The sequence below is a fragment of the Peromyscus californicus genome, unplaced genomic scaffold, assembly GCF_007827085.1.
Source record: "Peromyscus californicus insignis strain IS unplaced genomic scaffold, ASM782708v3 Scaffold_19__1_contigs__length_69161282, whole genome shotgun sequence".
Lineage (NCBI taxonomy): Eukaryota > Metazoa > Chordata > Mammalia > Rodentia > Cricetidae > Peromyscus > Peromyscus californicus.
Window position 1 is genome coordinate 37306115 of NW_026294491.1, and position 16783 is coordinate 37322897.

The 16783-nt window shown below is 44.6% G+C and overlaps 1 protein-coding gene across 1 annotated transcript in view; it reads right to left on the reverse strand.

The window, feature by feature from the left end:
* Vwa3b (von Willebrand factor A domain containing 3B) overlaps positions 1 to 16783 on the reverse strand; it is a 187850-nt gene that overhangs the window by 22169 nt on the left and 148898 nt on the right. The window contains exons 20-21 of the mRNA XM_052745145.1: positions 14912 to 14962; positions 13486 to 13687 (exon numbers count right to left, since the gene is read on the reverse strand). Coding sequence (XP_052601105.1) covers positions 13486 to 13687; positions 14912 to 14962 — 253 coding nt within the window. The remainder of the gene's footprint in view (positions 1 to 13485; positions 13688 to 14911; positions 14963 to 16783) is intronic.

Here is a 16783-nt window from a genome sequence, read left to right on the forward strand (position 1 = left end):
GGAATAACGAGACCGATATTATCATAAAGTAGAATGAAAGTTATTGTGTAAACATGAAGAGTCATGACTTAGAGGAACAAGCAAGTTTGAACCCAAGAACTAAAAGCCCACCTTTCACGGATGCTGCTTCTGAGGAGTGAGATTGGCACAGAAAGTGGAGGACCATTATCGTCAGCATCATCGCTACATGACGTCACTTGTTGCCATATGAAGTGTTATGTTAAGATTAAAGATCAGGCGGTCAGTTCCAGAGGGGAAGCTGGGCTCACCCATGAAGTGCACATGTGCAGGAAAGAAAAACGTGGCAAATGCTCTGAGATTAAACTAAAATGTACGTCATTGCCCAGGACCCAGAGCACCAGACTAAGCCTCCAGTGATGTGAGTGAGGGCAACCCAGAGGGTATATCAGGTTTTTGAAACTGAACTGATGTGAGAACCACTTCTAAAGGTTCAGAGAAGAAGAAAGTGCCCATAGAAGTAAAAGGGTAACCAAGTTTTAGTAAAAATGTTCAGCCTTCAACAAAGAGTTTAAAAACAAAATCTTGAAGCCCAATGTTCAAAATGTCCATTATACAATAAAAATGTAACATAAGTAAACAATAAACTGTGGGCAAGTCTTCAGGTAAAAGGCAACCAGTAGGTCCCAATACTGAGATGACCTAGGTGTTAAAATGATGAATAAAGACTTAAAACCAGCAATTGTAACCATAGCCCATGAGGCAAGTGTAAATACTCTTAAACGACAACTTTTTTTTTTTTTTTTTTTTTTGGTTTTTCGAGACAGGGTTTCTCTGTGTAGCTTTGCGCCTTTCCTGGAACTCACTTGGTAGTCCAGACTGGCCTCGAACTCACAGAGATCTGCCTGGCTCTGCCTCCCAAGTGCTGGGATTAAAGGCGTGCGCCACCACCGCCCGATGACAACTTTTTTTTAAAAACAACAGAAACATATAAACTGTTAATGCTACATGATATAAGTGGAAATTTTAGAGATAAAATAGAATATACAAACATTGTATCTACTTAGTAATAGAACTCTCTTATCAGAGGAAAGGCCAGTATACTTGGAGACAAACTAACAAATGACAGAGAGAAAATAGAGTTTTAAGAAGGAACAGTGTCCATCTTCTGAACCAAATAACTCCTTTCTGGCCCAACTCAGTGACAACCTTACAGGGGCATAGCCACTTTCAGGGAATTTCAGAAAGGACAGAGGAAAAGACAGCTTTCTTATTTCCAGATGGTGTCATATGAGTTATGGAGTGAATGTCTTAGCTATATCTACTACAAGAAGAAACTAGTAACATTATCTTACAAATGTCAAAAAGAAGCTTTACATTTTTTAATTATGTGCCTGTGTGTGTGTGTGTGTGTGTGTGTGTGTGTGAGAGAGAGAGAGAGAGAGAGAGAGAGAGAGAGAGAGAGAGAGAGAGAGAGAGAGAGAGAGAGAGAGCTCGCAGTGGTATGTGCGTATGGGTGTAGGTATCCACAGAGGCCAGAAGAAGGTCTCAAATCCCCCGGAGCTGAAGTTACAGGCAGTTGTGAGCCACCTGTTGTGGGTAGTAGGAATTGAATTCAAGTCCTTTGCAATAGTAGTACATGCTCTTAACCACTGAACTATCTCCCAGCCCCAAATCCAAAACAATTTTGCAAACAAATAATTTGGACATTTTCTACTTTTTTATTTCAAAACTTACTATAACCTACAATAATGAAGAAAGTGTAGCATTAAGGTATGGAGAATCATACGGATCAAAGGAATAGTATTAAGAGTCCATTAAAAGGTTAATAATTGTGGCCAATTAAAATTCTTACTTGGAGGGAAAAATTGATACAGTAAACTTACCATATGGCTGATAAATAGGCATTTTGCTAATATAAATGGAATCTTATAACCATGCAAAGACTTACAAGTACTGATATCAGCATTATTCATGATGATAAAAAGGTATTCAAGTGTCTAGTAGCTGGAAAGGTGATAAACATAATGTGGTATACAATAAGATTGTATACAGGCACTTACATATGAAATACACAGAGAAAGCTAATTTACAGAGCTAGAAGTTGATTAATAATCACCTGGAGCTGAAGGTGTGATCAGATTTTAAGATGATGGCTGGAAAATGTGATATGTGGCTTTAACTGTCAACTTGACCCAACCTGGAATCTAGGAAGAGAGTCTCAACTGGGGAGACCTTCTACAATGGGTTGGCTTTTGGACATGTATGTGTGTGGGAGAGGAGGGGGAATTGTCATGGTTGATTGAGTTAGTTGATTTGGGAAGACCCAGCCCACTGTGGGCAGCACCATCCCCTAGGCACTGGATCCTGAACTGTGTGTGTAAAAGTGGGAGGACGGAGCTGAGCGACAGGCAAACAAGCAAGTGAGCGTGAATGCACTCGTTTCTCTCTGCTCTTGACCGTGGGTGTGATGTGAGTCTAGCTGTTGGGAGTTCCCACCACTGTGACTCCCTTGCAGCGATGGACGGTACGCTGGGACTGTGAACTGAAATAAAGCATTTTATCACAGTAACAGAAATCCAACTAGGTCAGTTTTGTTGAAAAACACTGAAATGAAATAGGTGAATTTCATGACATGTAAATCATACTCCCACAAATTTGCTTTTTTTTTTTTTGGCAGGGGGAAGGTAAAAATAGGTGGCCATTTGTTTCTGGCTTGCTCTATATAACTTCAATCACAATGTTTTGCATATGAGGGAGTGAGAGAATATGCATAGAAGTTTCTGGGTCTATACTGAGCCACATCCTTAACCCTGGATCTACTTTTAAACCAAAACATGAACCTAATAGCCCTTTCCCACCTCCAAATTTCTATGCTGCAGAAGTTGGGGCCTTCTATCCTGGGGTATTCTTTTTCCTTTGTCATTCATCAACTTAGTAATTATTAGAGTGCCCATCAAAATCATTCTGCAGGTTCTCCTCTTTACAGACCGTCAAATGCCACCTTCTTCAGGACACAAACTGTTAAACAGAAAGTGGTTTTTTCTCTAGTGTTTTGAGGCTGTCTTCTGCAGTGCGGAGCCATAAAACCGTAGCTGTGAATTTGCTGTGCTATAATTTTATCACGAAGAAAGTATGCAGCACGATACTTTATGAGTTCACCCGCAGGCTCTCGCTTTGGGAGGTCTCCAATGCATGATGGAGATGACCATAAGCATATAAATAAACCTTAGGCAGTTCCTGAGTCCTGACACATTCAGAACAGTTTGGGTTCAGTTAGTTAAGTGGCTCATCTCCTCAGTGCTGTGCCAGTGGGTCGTTTGCAGTCATTGGTCATTGCAATCTGTTTGCTGACGCCTTGGGGATTCACTAAAAGGAGTAAACATATGGTCTGCTTCTTCAGAGATAAAAATTCAGACATGGATCTTCAGCTATGGGCAATCAGTGAACTAAGGGTTAAGGTCTCTTCAGTGGCCTGTGGGATATAATCTAATCCTTAGATTAGTGTTTCCTGTAGTCTCCAAAGGTGTGATCCAAAATGTACAATGCACACTGCTCATTTGTTATGATAGTCCCATCTAACCAGATTTTGTGTCCCACCCACACTCCTTCTTTGGAAGCTGTACATTCACTGATCTAATCAGTCTACCAATGGTCCAGCATCACCAGAAGCATTGGTAACATCAGTGGTGGATGCTACCTCCTTATTCCTAGGCTTTCATTCAGAAGAAAAACCTAAAGCCTCATAGGAAGTTCAGGATAACCTTCTGCAGTATGAAAAAGGCCTCAGGAGGGTGGGTCTGCACCAGAAAACAGACAATACATTTCCAAACGCTGCGTAGCTGGCTGTGTGAACAGGCAGCATCTCTTGACCTTTCTAGAAATACCGCATGCTCTCAACCATCCTTTAGCTTCGTGTTTCTGTCTGGAAAGATCGACTTCTGCACTCTAGGAGATAGCTAAGCCTTGTGTGTACCAGGACATGGAGACCAATGTGTTGCTCATATTTTCAGGGCTGGAACTGAGAACATGAGTTCCACAGATTTCTTACCCACAGCATCCTGCAGGTCAAAATCCGTAAGCGTCCTTGTAGAATATTCTAGTTACTGGGTACACTGAGAGACCTGAACATACTGAGTTAAATCAGTGATGGCTTAAATACCCCACCTTCATGTAAAGTTCACGATCTCTCTGCTTCTCAACACCAATGTTCATACAGATCATCACAGATCAACCTGGCTGCCCAGGAGTCTGCCTGCCTCCAGAAAGACCACAGTCTGCTATTCCAAAAAAGTCACATGCGCCCAGCAATTCCAGAGAGGCCGTTTCCACTTTAGGATTCATCAGTGTGACAAGCTGCTCATTAGAATCCATGTCTGAAGTCCTGTCTTGAGGTTCACAGTTAGACTATCCCAGCACTCATCTAACTAGACCTCTTTGACCTCTGGGTCCCAATCTCTTAATGGTCCAGCCGGAAGGACGGGGATGAATTTTTTTTTTTATTTTACATTTTTAAAATGGGTTTGAGCTATGAAAGTCGGTTTGCCTAAAATACCAGATTCTTTTCTCTTCTCTTCCCCATTGTAGTTCCTCGATTGCCAGTCCATCTGATGTTCATCAGCCTTTCACTCTGTGGAGACTTTCCCCTACATGGGTAGCAACAATGGGCGGGCCACAGTCGGGAGAGTGTTGGCTTTCATTTTAAATGCCACTGAGGCCTTTCTAAACCGCTAAAAGTATTGTTCCCTTCAAATCGTTCTGGGACGCAGCTAACACTGAAGTACCGGTGACTCCCATTTACTGTTCAGGTTTCCAACTGCTCTTGCCATTGGCAAGAGTTCCTTTCTAGTCTGTTCCACAGCATGTAATTTTATGGAAAGGGCACTCACAGGGCTTCCTCGGCGGTGTTTCCGTACCTCAGCATGACTGACAAACTGAGTCGTCAAGGCAAAGCACATCTCAAGGGCATGCACCAATACGACAGTTTGTGCCACACAAGCAGAACATGGGCCTCCCAGGGTAGAAAGACAGATCGTCAGGACTGTCAGACAAGCTGTTCCTCCAGCCAGAATTTTGACGTTTCCCCAAAACACTGCTTTTTGAGCTGTGCTGATGGCCTTAGAGATGCTGTGTAGTCCACTCCAAAGAACACCTTAGCCTATCTCCTTCTTGCCTCACCTCACCCAGGTGCGTGCTCGGAATACAAACCCAACATTGACTTTTACAAAGAAATCCACAGGATGAGAACATCAGAAGAAACAGAGAGACCAGGAAATACTGGCTGACATATCTCTAAGCTTAGACCCTGAAGAAGGGTGGCAACCTGGTCCACAGAGGAAGCCAGAAGTGCAGCGACCATGGAGAAGAGGCTTCAGCCTTGCCTTCAAAATCCAGAGAATAACTTGATTTTTCCAGATTCAGTCACTGGGTGATGTATGCCAAGATCCCAAGAGATGCCACCCTCCAACCACGCCATTGCTTCTTTCCAATTCATGTTCTTGGGATTAGATTGGTAGAAACAGTAAAGCTACCAGATATCTGATCCCTTTAACTTTCCCATTCAGTCATAGCATGCTTCTGTACCAGTTGTAGCTACATATCTACAGTTTAACCACTACTAATCTCCATTTCAAAATTATATATAAAACAACTATCACCAAGTGTTTTTGTTCCCTGGAATCACTGAGCTCTACCATACAGAACCCTAAAATCACTCTAGCAGCACCCCCAGTTTGCTTAGCAGCCCCTGCCATGTCCTTTGGCCAAGGAGGTCTGTGACTACTGTAATTAAGATAATGCATGGAAGGCCAGCATGCTTTGACCCTTCTCTCTAGGGTTCCCAATTATGAGACCAGAAAATTTGCAAACTGTCTTTGTAAATAATATAACTCCACGTGGAGGCTTGGTGAATGGGACAGGGCCAGTGTGGCGTGTTCTCTGACCCCCCCACTCCCCCCACCCCCACCCCGGCAGATTCCCAGGGTCTTCCTCCAACCCTAAGGACATTCAAGATCTTTATTCTTTTAAAAATAGGCTTTGTAGAGAAAATGAAGAAAATAATGTAGAGAAAACTGTAAGTGAAGAGAGATAAACTGACCAGCTCTGGGAGTCCACTGATGGTGTCCACGGAGTGTTAGTCTCAGTGGTATTTCTCTCTCCGGGAAATTGTGGGTTTAACAGAAGGTAGATAGTGCGTCAAAGAAATGAGCTCTAAGCAGGATTTCCTTAGTCCTTAGGAAGAGGTCAAGTCTTTTCCCAAAGGTTGTTTCAAATAGCAAGTTTGCCGTCATGCATAAGATGGACTTTTGTCCCCAACCCCTTTCAGCAGCTGTGGATACTTAGCTTTCCAAAACCAGAGGGAGGTGGGGGATGGCTTCTCTAATAGAAGCTGTCTTTGCTCCTCCTGAGGGAATGGGGTACCTTTTGGAAACAGCATGAGAAATGAAGGTCCCCCAAAACTCCCTGCGGCTTCTACTTCCCTCCCGGGGTGCTGTTTCTGAGCGGATCACACACAGGGAGGGAGTTGTCTGGTCTTTTGCGTATCCTGGTTAGTGACACTTTGTAAACAGCTATTATGATGCTCGGGGAGGCGGGGGGGGGGGGGATGTTACAGGGATGAAGCCCTAAAGCAGAAGATGGCCGCCGTCCGTCCCCTCCCTGACACCAGGGGCAGCTCTGGGCTCTGGAGGAGACAATCTCTGACAAGACCTCCAGCTCCACTGCTCATAGCAACTTCAAGGGCTATCATGAAGACGGCCACTGCTTCTTAAAGTGAAAAACCACAGACAGAAAAAACCCCAAACGTCTTAAATATCCAATGCTGAAAGTGACTGACCCTCAGGGACCTGTCATGTGGATGTCACCGATGCTCCTTTTGTGTCACTGCCTGGCATGTGGCCCAATACCAGTTTCCTGTTTTATGTATGTTTCTCATGTCTTTAGGAAGACATCTGCATCTCTGGGCTAGCTCTTCTCCCTCCACCCACTTACTCGTATACACACCCTCTGCCCGTCTTCTCTGAGGGCCCTGCTCTGTGTACCCAGACACATCTCACCCAGGACCAGTCCCTGTGTCTCTTACAGGCTCTGGAACAGCAGGCTATGGGAGGCACTGACTGAGAACAGAAAGGAAAAGGAGAGGAAAATCAGGGCATCGGTTTTCCTCTTCTTGGTTTCATAGTTTCTACCATCCCTTGCTGCTGCTGGGCTCCAGGTTTCCCAGCATTTCCTGTTAGCTGACTCCGACTACCCTCACTTGGATATAGCCCGTGCATTAATCTTCTCTGCATGGACTGACCGAATACGATTGCTTCGCTTCCTGCCTGGGTTCCGCTGATATGTTTCCCCCACTCAGTTCTCTTCCTCCGGACAAGTGGCTAACAACCATTCCCAACCTGTTTATGGTGCTTGGGCAGCGTCTATGCCTGATCACAAAGAGCACCCTGGAGGTGGGTGAGTGCTGGGATCCATCCAGTGAGGAGGGAAGCCTTTAGCTGTAAAGTGACAACATGCATGTGGCCTTTGCCACCTCAGGGATCTTCAGCGTTGACTTCTTACTCTGGAACAAGATACCAGTCAGAGGATTTCTTTTGGTCGATGGCATTTGTGGTGCGTGTGTGTGTGTGTGTGTGTGTGTGTGTGTGTGTGTGTGTGTGTGTGTCCTCCTTCCTTTGATTTCTTCCAGTGACTGGAGTTCCTGAGCAATGTCCTCTGCTAGGAATGCTAGCTGCTGTGGAGCACTGCAGTGTTGGCTGGGTGTCCTCCTTGTTGTCCTCTCTCACCTGCCCTTCCACCCCTCAGTCTGTCTGTCTGAGATTTTGACTCATTTAGGCCATCACACCTACACGTGTTCCGGATCCTCGCTCAGCATTGCGCTGCGGTCTGGGGATGTGGCGGCTGGTGTTCGCATGTCATTCTTTCTCAGATGACAGTGTTATTACTGCATAGCCCAGACTGGTGCCCCTCCCATCTTCCCATGAGAGGGCTTACACTATCAGAGAATGTTCACAGTACTAGGGAACGAGCTTCCCATCAGATCCAGATGTTAGCAGAGCAGAAAGATTGTTTCATTGTGGCATGAGAAAGACTCACTAGCAGGGTGAAGGTGTGATGTCTCTTGCCCTCTTTAAGAGGGAATCTGAAAACTGTAGACAAAATGGGTTGTAATGCACGAATAACAACTGGTCCAGATAATACTATCTGGGAACAAAAGTACTCACTATATATATATTCTGACTTCACTTTCTACAGTTCAAAGATGTTTCCCTCTAAGTCTCCCTACCCAGCATTCCTCTTAAACGACGTGTCCAAGTCACAACCTGGCGTAAGGGCCTAGATTCAAATGGTCTCTCTCTCTCAGTCACACCTTGCCCAATTCACTCAGACCTCTTTCCTTTGTGAATTTTCCTAACCCTATCCAGGAAAGTTTTTTTTCATAAAGTAGCACACCAAATTCATCATTCATAAAATCCACGGACTCCAGATTCCTCATTTGCCATGCCTTTGAGAAGCAAACACATGCCGCCAGCTGTGTGGGCACATGCCCCATGTTTTGTCAGGAGTGCTGATGACAGGTTCTCACAGCTTTCAAAAGATGTCATGCCTCTGAGTCACCCCAGGTGGTCAAGGCCATGGGGATTAAAGAGGGCTTTGGATCTTTCTAGTTGTGGATTCTGTAGGATTTGCTATGGGAACAATCTGCATTTCTTAGGAAAATCTCAGAACTGTACTCTGAACTTCCTAGAGCAGGCTCCCATGGAGCCTGCAGAAAGTCAGCAATCATTTACAGACGCCCTTCACAGCTCAGCTTTGGGGGTGCAAGCTTAGCAAGGGAGAGTGAAATCTGTAGTTATGGCAACAAGGTGGTGGTCCTGAGGGGAGTTTTGAGAATTTCAGACTTCAGGTTTCTTTTTTCATTACATGGTCAGCGAGCCAAGCACCAGTCTCTGGGGATGTCATAAAACTGGTGGATTATGATCTCGGGGGGAAATCATTAGGCATTCAAGCACAGAGTGAGCAGGATGCTCGGCAGAGCAGTAAGAACGGTGATTCTCAGCTTCTGTCTCCTCTGCAGCTATCCAGATGAGATGGGAGCCTGAGGGTCAAAAGCAGGGCCAGGCTCCCTGGTCAGGGTGTTTATACCTCATCTCCTTACCTCACCATCAGAAAAGTTACGATGCTATCCCAAGCTCAAGAACCAGAGGGGCACTGCAGTGAATGACAGCATCATCGCAGCAGAGGGTACGGAAAAGCCTTAGGTCTCCACACTCCACCCCGCACTCTAGTTGGACCAAGCAGACTGACTTCGGAATACATGTGGACATTTCTCATAGATCCCATGGGAAGGAACTTTGGTCATTATTGCGACACATTATCAGTAAATTCAGGGGGTCTTAGGAGTTGAAAATTTTTTCTTCTCTAACTTAGAATCATTGTTCCAAGTCACTGCCCTTTGCTAAAAGAATTTAAAATGAGACTATACATATGTACGAAGAGGGCAAAATGACCTGAGTGGGTTATGGATTTTGTTCGCTTCAGGTCTTAAAGGGCCTGTAACCTGGCCTTTGCTATCTGGAGCTTTGCTTCCCCCAAAGTGCCTCTCCCTGGACCTTGGCCTACTAGTGGACTATGCCATCCAATTAGTGGGCATGATAAAAATAGAATCAAAACAGTCTCAGAAATATCATATGTAATAATAAGTATTGTTTTAAGGAAACAGTGTACAGAATCTTCCATTGCAGCAGGTCATGATAAAAATGGAAGAACCTGTGGAAACAGGACGTCAGGATACCCCCCTGTTGATTTCTTTAGGGTGATTGTGCTGGGCATGTGGGAGCCCTCCACCAGAGAGAACGGGCTTTGGAAACCTGTGTGAAGACAAATCAATGAAATGGAAGGCTTAGTTACGAATGCTGCAGGAGAGAGAAGTGGATCCATGACATATTATACAAACTAAATGTCTTCCCGCACACCTGCCTACGCCTCAAGTTCTGGCCGTCATTTTCTCCTTGTCTTCCCGATGAAGATCTGTGGACTACAGCCTCTGCTTCCTATACTGGCTTCCTTGACTTCTCTTCACCCTTCTGCTCATTGCAAACAGGCTTTTGCTCCCACAATTCCCTTGACACTCTCTTGGATATTGTCACTAACAAGCTGCTTCTTGCTAAGTGGAATGGCTTTCAGACGCCATTCTGTATGATGTTTAAAACACTCACTGAACGTGCATGCATGCATGCATGCATGTATACATACATACATACATACATACATACATACACATGTTTTAGACAGGATTTCTGTCTTAGTCATTGTTCTGTTGCTGTGAAGAGACACCATGACCAAGGCAAATCTTATAAGAGAAATTTATTCTTAATGTCTTAGGGGCCTTTAAGTTTAATTTTAATAAAATTAATTTAATTTTAATTAAAAAGCCATTTAATTGGGGGGCTTGCTTATAGTTTTAGAGGCTGAGTCCATTACCATCATGGTGAGGAGCATGGCAGTGGAGCATTAGCTGAGAGCTACATCCTGATCCGCAGGCAGAAAGAAAGAGAGAGAAACACTGGGCCTGGCACGGGCTTTTGAAACCTTGAAGCCCATCATCCCCAGTGACCCACTTCCTCCAACAAGGCACACATACTAAGGTGACTGAGCATTCCAATATATGGGCCTTTGGGGGCCATTCTTATTCAAACCACCACAGTTTCAGTATGTGAGCCCTGGCTTGCCTAGGACTTACCAAGTAGACTAGGCTGGCCTTGAACTCACAGTTATCTGCCTACCTCTGCCTCCTGGGTGCTGAGACTAAAGGCATCAGCCACCATGCCTGGCCCAGTGATAATAATTTTATTTATTTATTTATTATTTATTTATTTATTTATTTATTTATTTATTTTGGTTTTTCGAGACAGGGTTTCTCTGTGTAGCTTTGGCACCTTTCCTGGAACTTGCTCTGTAGACCAGGCTGGCCTCGAACTCACAGAGATCTGCCTGGCTCTGCCTCCCGAGTGCTGGGATTAAAGGCGGGCGCCACCACCGCCCGGCAATAATTTGAATAATGGAAGAAACATAAAGGTTAGGACGTGCTGAATAAGTTTCCTGTTGACACTTAGTACCGCCTACCGTCTGAAGGACTTACGGGTTTCGTAGGTTGGTACTTTGATTTTTCAGGTTTGAATTCAAGGAAACTCTAAGGCTTAGAGAGGCTTGGCTACAGCAACATAACAGCTGGGTCTGCCTGACTGCCGGGGCTTTGAACCTCCTCCGCTTCGCTGTCACACTGCAGCTCTTTGAACTGAACCTCGTGTTTCTCTAACTTGCCTGGCGTGGTCCCTTCAGTGGTCTCCCCTGCCCCATCTTGGTAACATAGATGATTCCAAATCTGTCTGCAGTTCAGACTTTCTCCCGAGCCCCCAGCATTTGATTACTGTCTTGTCTCCACTGGATGCCCTGGAGGCACTTAAGAATTAAGCAAACTGAATTATCTTCTCCTAAATCCTCATTTTTGTCATTACACAGTACCGCTTTGGGAGGCCTGTGACTACCTGTGCCAAGCAAGCACACTCCCATTCACAGCGAGTTAACAAGCATTTCTGAATGAAGAAATTATCGAAATTCAGTTTATGGAAAGGGGATGAAGAAATAGAACGGTTAGTCCAATTAACTCATAGCCTATAAACAATGAGCCTTTGGCTGTCAGTTTCACAGGCAAGCTCATTAGCATACTTTGTCCTAGTTCATAAGAGGCTTCTTCTCACTCCATTCACAACATTTCCTATTGAAAATTTAATATAAAGCATAAATAAAGAGCTATCAAATTCCACTGTTAGGCAGTGGAGCCTCCACAGTTGGAATGAGAAAATCCATTGCTGGGGTCCAATAATTCTCGCTCTCCCCACCCAAATGAGGGCAGGACTTAGTCTGTGTTCTAGGCATTACTGGTGTCTACCATCACACTTGGCACTTTGGAGATACTCATAAATACTTTAGTTAGTAAATGGAAGGTAGAGAAGGCAGGAAGAGGTAGAAGAAGAACATATTTTCAGAGAAAAGTAGGTAATTCTTGTTTTGTCCTCTGGATTCTTAGGTGTCCTTTGGCACCTGCCTGTCAATGGAGAAATGCTGGTAGCCAGAGGGTGCCTTACAAGGATGCAGTGAATACTTCTGAAGAAGTTTCTTTGAAAAACGTTAATAGACATCTAATGCTTCCTGAAAAGATTTTTGTATTCTGTACAGAAGGTACAGCTTCTTACACCGAGGGGGGACGTGTAATTTGGGGAGGAAAAAAAATAAAGAAAAACAACGGAAGTGAAGGAGCTGGAGAGACGGCTCAGCAGTTGAGAGAGCAGATTGCTTTTGCAGAGGACCTGAGTTCAGTACCCGGCACCCATGTTGGGTACCACACACACATGCACAAACCCACATGCAGATACACATAAATATGAGTAATGAAAAACAAAAACAAGAATCTAAAATAGTGTCTATGGTAATTAAAACCAGGCAAACCCTGCCTCATTTCACAGATGCTGATGCTAGCCAAGAAACCCTGTGCGTCAGTTGTCTCGGAACGGTTTCCAGACCTTTGATGGCTCCCTGGCAACTATCTAGTCCTTGGGGTTCTGGATGGACTACCCCACAGCTACAAGAACCTACGTGCAGTCAGAGAGGCATGCTGTGTTCCAGCACAGCTATTTAATAGCACCAGTTTTTGTGCCTCGTGGTCCTCAAATGCCACTCCTAAGACGGTATGCTCACAAAGTCACTGTGTGCACCGCTTAGTTTCATTTCATGGAAATGAAAGAGGAAGAGGAAGAAACAAAACAAACAGACAAACCAGAACGAGACAGACAGCTCAGTGAAGAGTTAAACACATCCTGTATCTACCCACCAATGACGTCAGTCTGAAGAGTTGGCGAAAATACAGAGTATATGAAATAATGCTAAGTTCAAGGCAGACTATAAAATACTACAGACATCCTGACTATGCCAAGAGAAAGAAAAAAAAAAGATTTATTTAAGGAGGGGAAAAAGACCAATAGGAAGCACTCCAAATGGTGCTAACTGGGTGATGAGTTGGTTTTCTTTTTAGGTTTGTTTACTTTAAAAACTGATGGCATTTTTGTGGGCTTTCAATACTAAAATCATAAATGCCCCTTTTATCTAAAAACAACCCAGAAGGCTTTTAATACTCTTATTTCAGATATAAAAATATGAACATTGAAAGAAGTGTGAAAAACTATCCAAGACAGCATAAAGATTAAGTAGCACACACACACACACACACACACAAAAAAAAATTCTCAGGCGAGTGCTCTGTCTGGCTTGGAACAAAGTTCAGGCATCTCCTCAGGATAAAATGCTACAATTCAGTTTTGTTTTTCAATTGAAAGATAGTTTACCCTAAAAATAAGATGCTAAAAATCAAGTGGTGTTTCCTTTAACTCTCCTAGAAATCAGTATGCGGTGGGTGGGAGTAAGAGATGGCCAGAGCAGGGAGGGTCGGGGTACCGAGAACTCTGTGGAACCCACCTCCTCCAAGGCCTTGCTCACGCAGTTCTTCCTGGCGGCCTCCTGGAGCTCCATAGCTTGCTGGATGTACATTTTCCCAACCAAGATTTCATTCTCCAGCATCGACAGCTCTTTCAACGAAATGGGCCAATTCAGCCGTTCCAGGGCTTTGTTTAAAACTGCCTTGTGTTCCAAGTATTGCATGGGCTTGATTGCATCCAACCTGAGACACAAAGAAAGGAGCCCACAAAATGAAAAGAAGATACGTGTAGTAAGACAAAAAAGTGTATTGTTTCTCAGTAAAACTCCCGAGAATCATCTGTGGACACAGACATCAGACGCCAGAGCCAGCTGCACCTTCAAGTCCACCTCTCCAGCCCCCGAAGCTTCCGGTTTTTCAAAGATTAGTTATAATTAGAAACTGTCCTTGAAACAGATGGAAAATGAGCCTGGCACTGTTCGGAGCCATGTTGCGATATGATGGAGGTCCCTCAGTGACATCAGCTGGTGATACAGCCATCTTAGGTTACATTCACATGGGGGCAAACAGCTTAAGAACACATCTATCAGCATGTACAGCTGGAGTTAAGTAACACACTATCATACCCAGTAGTTTGGGTTTTTTGTTGTTGTTTTTGTTTTTTGCTTTGAGACAAAAATCTCCTTACGTAGCCCAGGCTGGTCGCAAACTCATGAGTCTCCCCAGCACTAGGATTATGGGCAACCACCATCACTCCCATCCAGCAGCCAACGGTGAGGACACGGGAAAGTGAGAATGGGAATGCTCGCACAGAGATGGCAGGGATGTGAAGTGGTGTGGCGGCAAGCCTGGAGCCTCCTCAAACGCTGAAGCATAGAATTACTCTGTGATAAACCAACTCCTCACTATATATGTCAGAGAAATAAAAGCGTGTTCATCCTGAAACGTCCACTCACGTGAGCGTAGCAGCATTATTCATAACAGCCGAAAAAAAGCAGAAACAACTGAAATGTTCATCAGTGGGAGTAGATAATCAGTGGTGTGTGTGTGTGTGTGTGTGTGTGTGTGTGTGTGTGTGTGTAACATAACTTCCTTAGTACATGCACATGTGTATGTGTACATGTGCATATGTGTTACAATTTTCATGAGCTTTGCAAATATTGGATTTTCCCATTAAATAACAGAAGACAGAAACAGAAGTGTCACGTGTGTGCTCTCTTTCACATGGTATATCCAGACAGACAGATTCATGGAAACATGAAGCAGACTGAAGTCATCGGCGGATAGAGAAGGGAGTAATGGGGAATATTTGCTTTATGGGTAAGTAGTAGTCTTTTTCTGGGGTGATGAGTGTCTGGGGGTGTTACACACTCCAAATACCACTGGAACATACAGTTCAAATAGCTGATTTTGGTTAGGTGAATTTCCTTGGCGTTGCAAAAGGGAGATAGGAATGGAATGACTTACTTCTCTTTTTCCTCTTGAGACAGAGCTCGCCAGACAATTTTATTTAAGCGTCTGTTGAAAGAAAAAAACCACAGTAACAATAATTTAGGAGCAATAACTTGTTTCAAGTCAAGAAGTTGACTTCAGGCTCTGAGAAGGATTGCAAAAGGAAGCCCAAGCCAGCTGCCAACTATTATTGGACCACACCACTGTCACCCGCTTAAAGAGATCACATAGGCAAGTCTCCCTCCTAAGCATCACTGAGGAAGTCTTGTGGGTGGGTCGGAGCAGTATCATACACTAAGGAAGTCTTTGCCCTCAAGTACAAGCTGTAAGCAAGCTGCTGGTCCTCATCATCTCTGCATTAGGAAATTCTCATTGGCTGCCAGACTGTACATCAGGAAAAGGTACTTGCTGCCAACTTTGACTTCCCAGGACCCACATGGTGGAAAATAAAAACTGACCCTTTCAAGTTGTCTTCCACATATGCATTGTGTGTTATGATACACACACACATACACACTCACACTCATACACACATATGCACACACGATAAATGCAATACAAATTAAATTTAAAAAATAAGTTTCAGGCGCTACGTATTGATTCCTAAGGAAAATGTAACCACTCTTAGCTTGCCTTCCGGAGACACTCTTCTGCCTGGATTCTGAGAGCAAAGGGAGCTAATGAGACCATAAGCCATACATTTAGGATGCATGCTACAAATCATCCCGTCTAACCACCTTGTTGTCTGGATGGCAGTACAAAGATGGGCAGCCGGGCAAAACACCTTAAGCATCCACCCGGCTAGCTGTCAGTGGGGGGGACAGAAGCCCTTCACTGACCACATCCTCAGAGAGAAGCCACCTGCCCAAGAGGAAAGGGAGTTGGAATAGTGGCCCCTTTCCTTGCGTGTATACACGTGCACATATGTTACAATTTTGTTACATCAGTCAATGATGCTTCTTTCAGTGGATCCAGCCCAATCTGTGACACTATGCCCTCACCTCGGGCTTTGTGGACAGCAGGGGACAGAACGTTGGCTGTAAAGCTTGTAGAGTAGGGAACATTGCCTTCCACAGGAAGTGCTCTTCTGACGACTGAGGCCAGTTGGCATCAGCACAGCACGCAGAGAACACACTTTGGGTGGAGGTGCTGTTCTGTCCTGCTTGTCCACCATGAGGCTGGAGGGGCTGGGAGGGTAAGACAAGGCTGTCTCACATGGGAGAAAGGCCACAGTACTGGGGCCCAGCCCTCAGCTTCTCCCGTTCCTGTGAGACTGGGCTAGGACACAGTCAACTTTTCCGTCAACTCAGAATGACAAGCGAATCCCCTCCTGGTGCAGTTAGGACAACTCTGGGAGCTGCTCTGTGCACAGCATATGGACTGTGTCCAACATTGGCAGAGACTCTGTAAGTGATGGCAAAAAGTCAGAAAGAGTGGGGGCTGGAGAGACAGCTCGGCCATTAAGAGCACTTGTTGCTCCTACAGAGGACCTGGGTTCAGTTCCCAGCATCCACATGGTGGCTCACAACCATCCATAACTTTATTTCCATGGAATCTGACGCCTTCTTGTTATCTCCACAGGTACCAGGCATGCATAGGCATACATATTCAGGCAAAACACTCATAAAATAAAATGAAATGAAAGGATTTCAAACACAGAGTCAGGAAGAGAGAAGTAGGCCAGCTAATGCTTTGGTCTTACTTGAAGGTTTTGGCTTTTTGGGTTCCATAAGGAAACTGGGTTTCTTCAGTCACTTGGTTCATGTAACAGTGATCAGGACTTCTAAGACTGTTTGGTTTTCTGTGCTTTTCTTAAAATATATTCAACACTCTCTTCCATCTAAACTTGAAAGCTGACTCAGTGTAGCGCGGAAGCTGGGAGGGCAG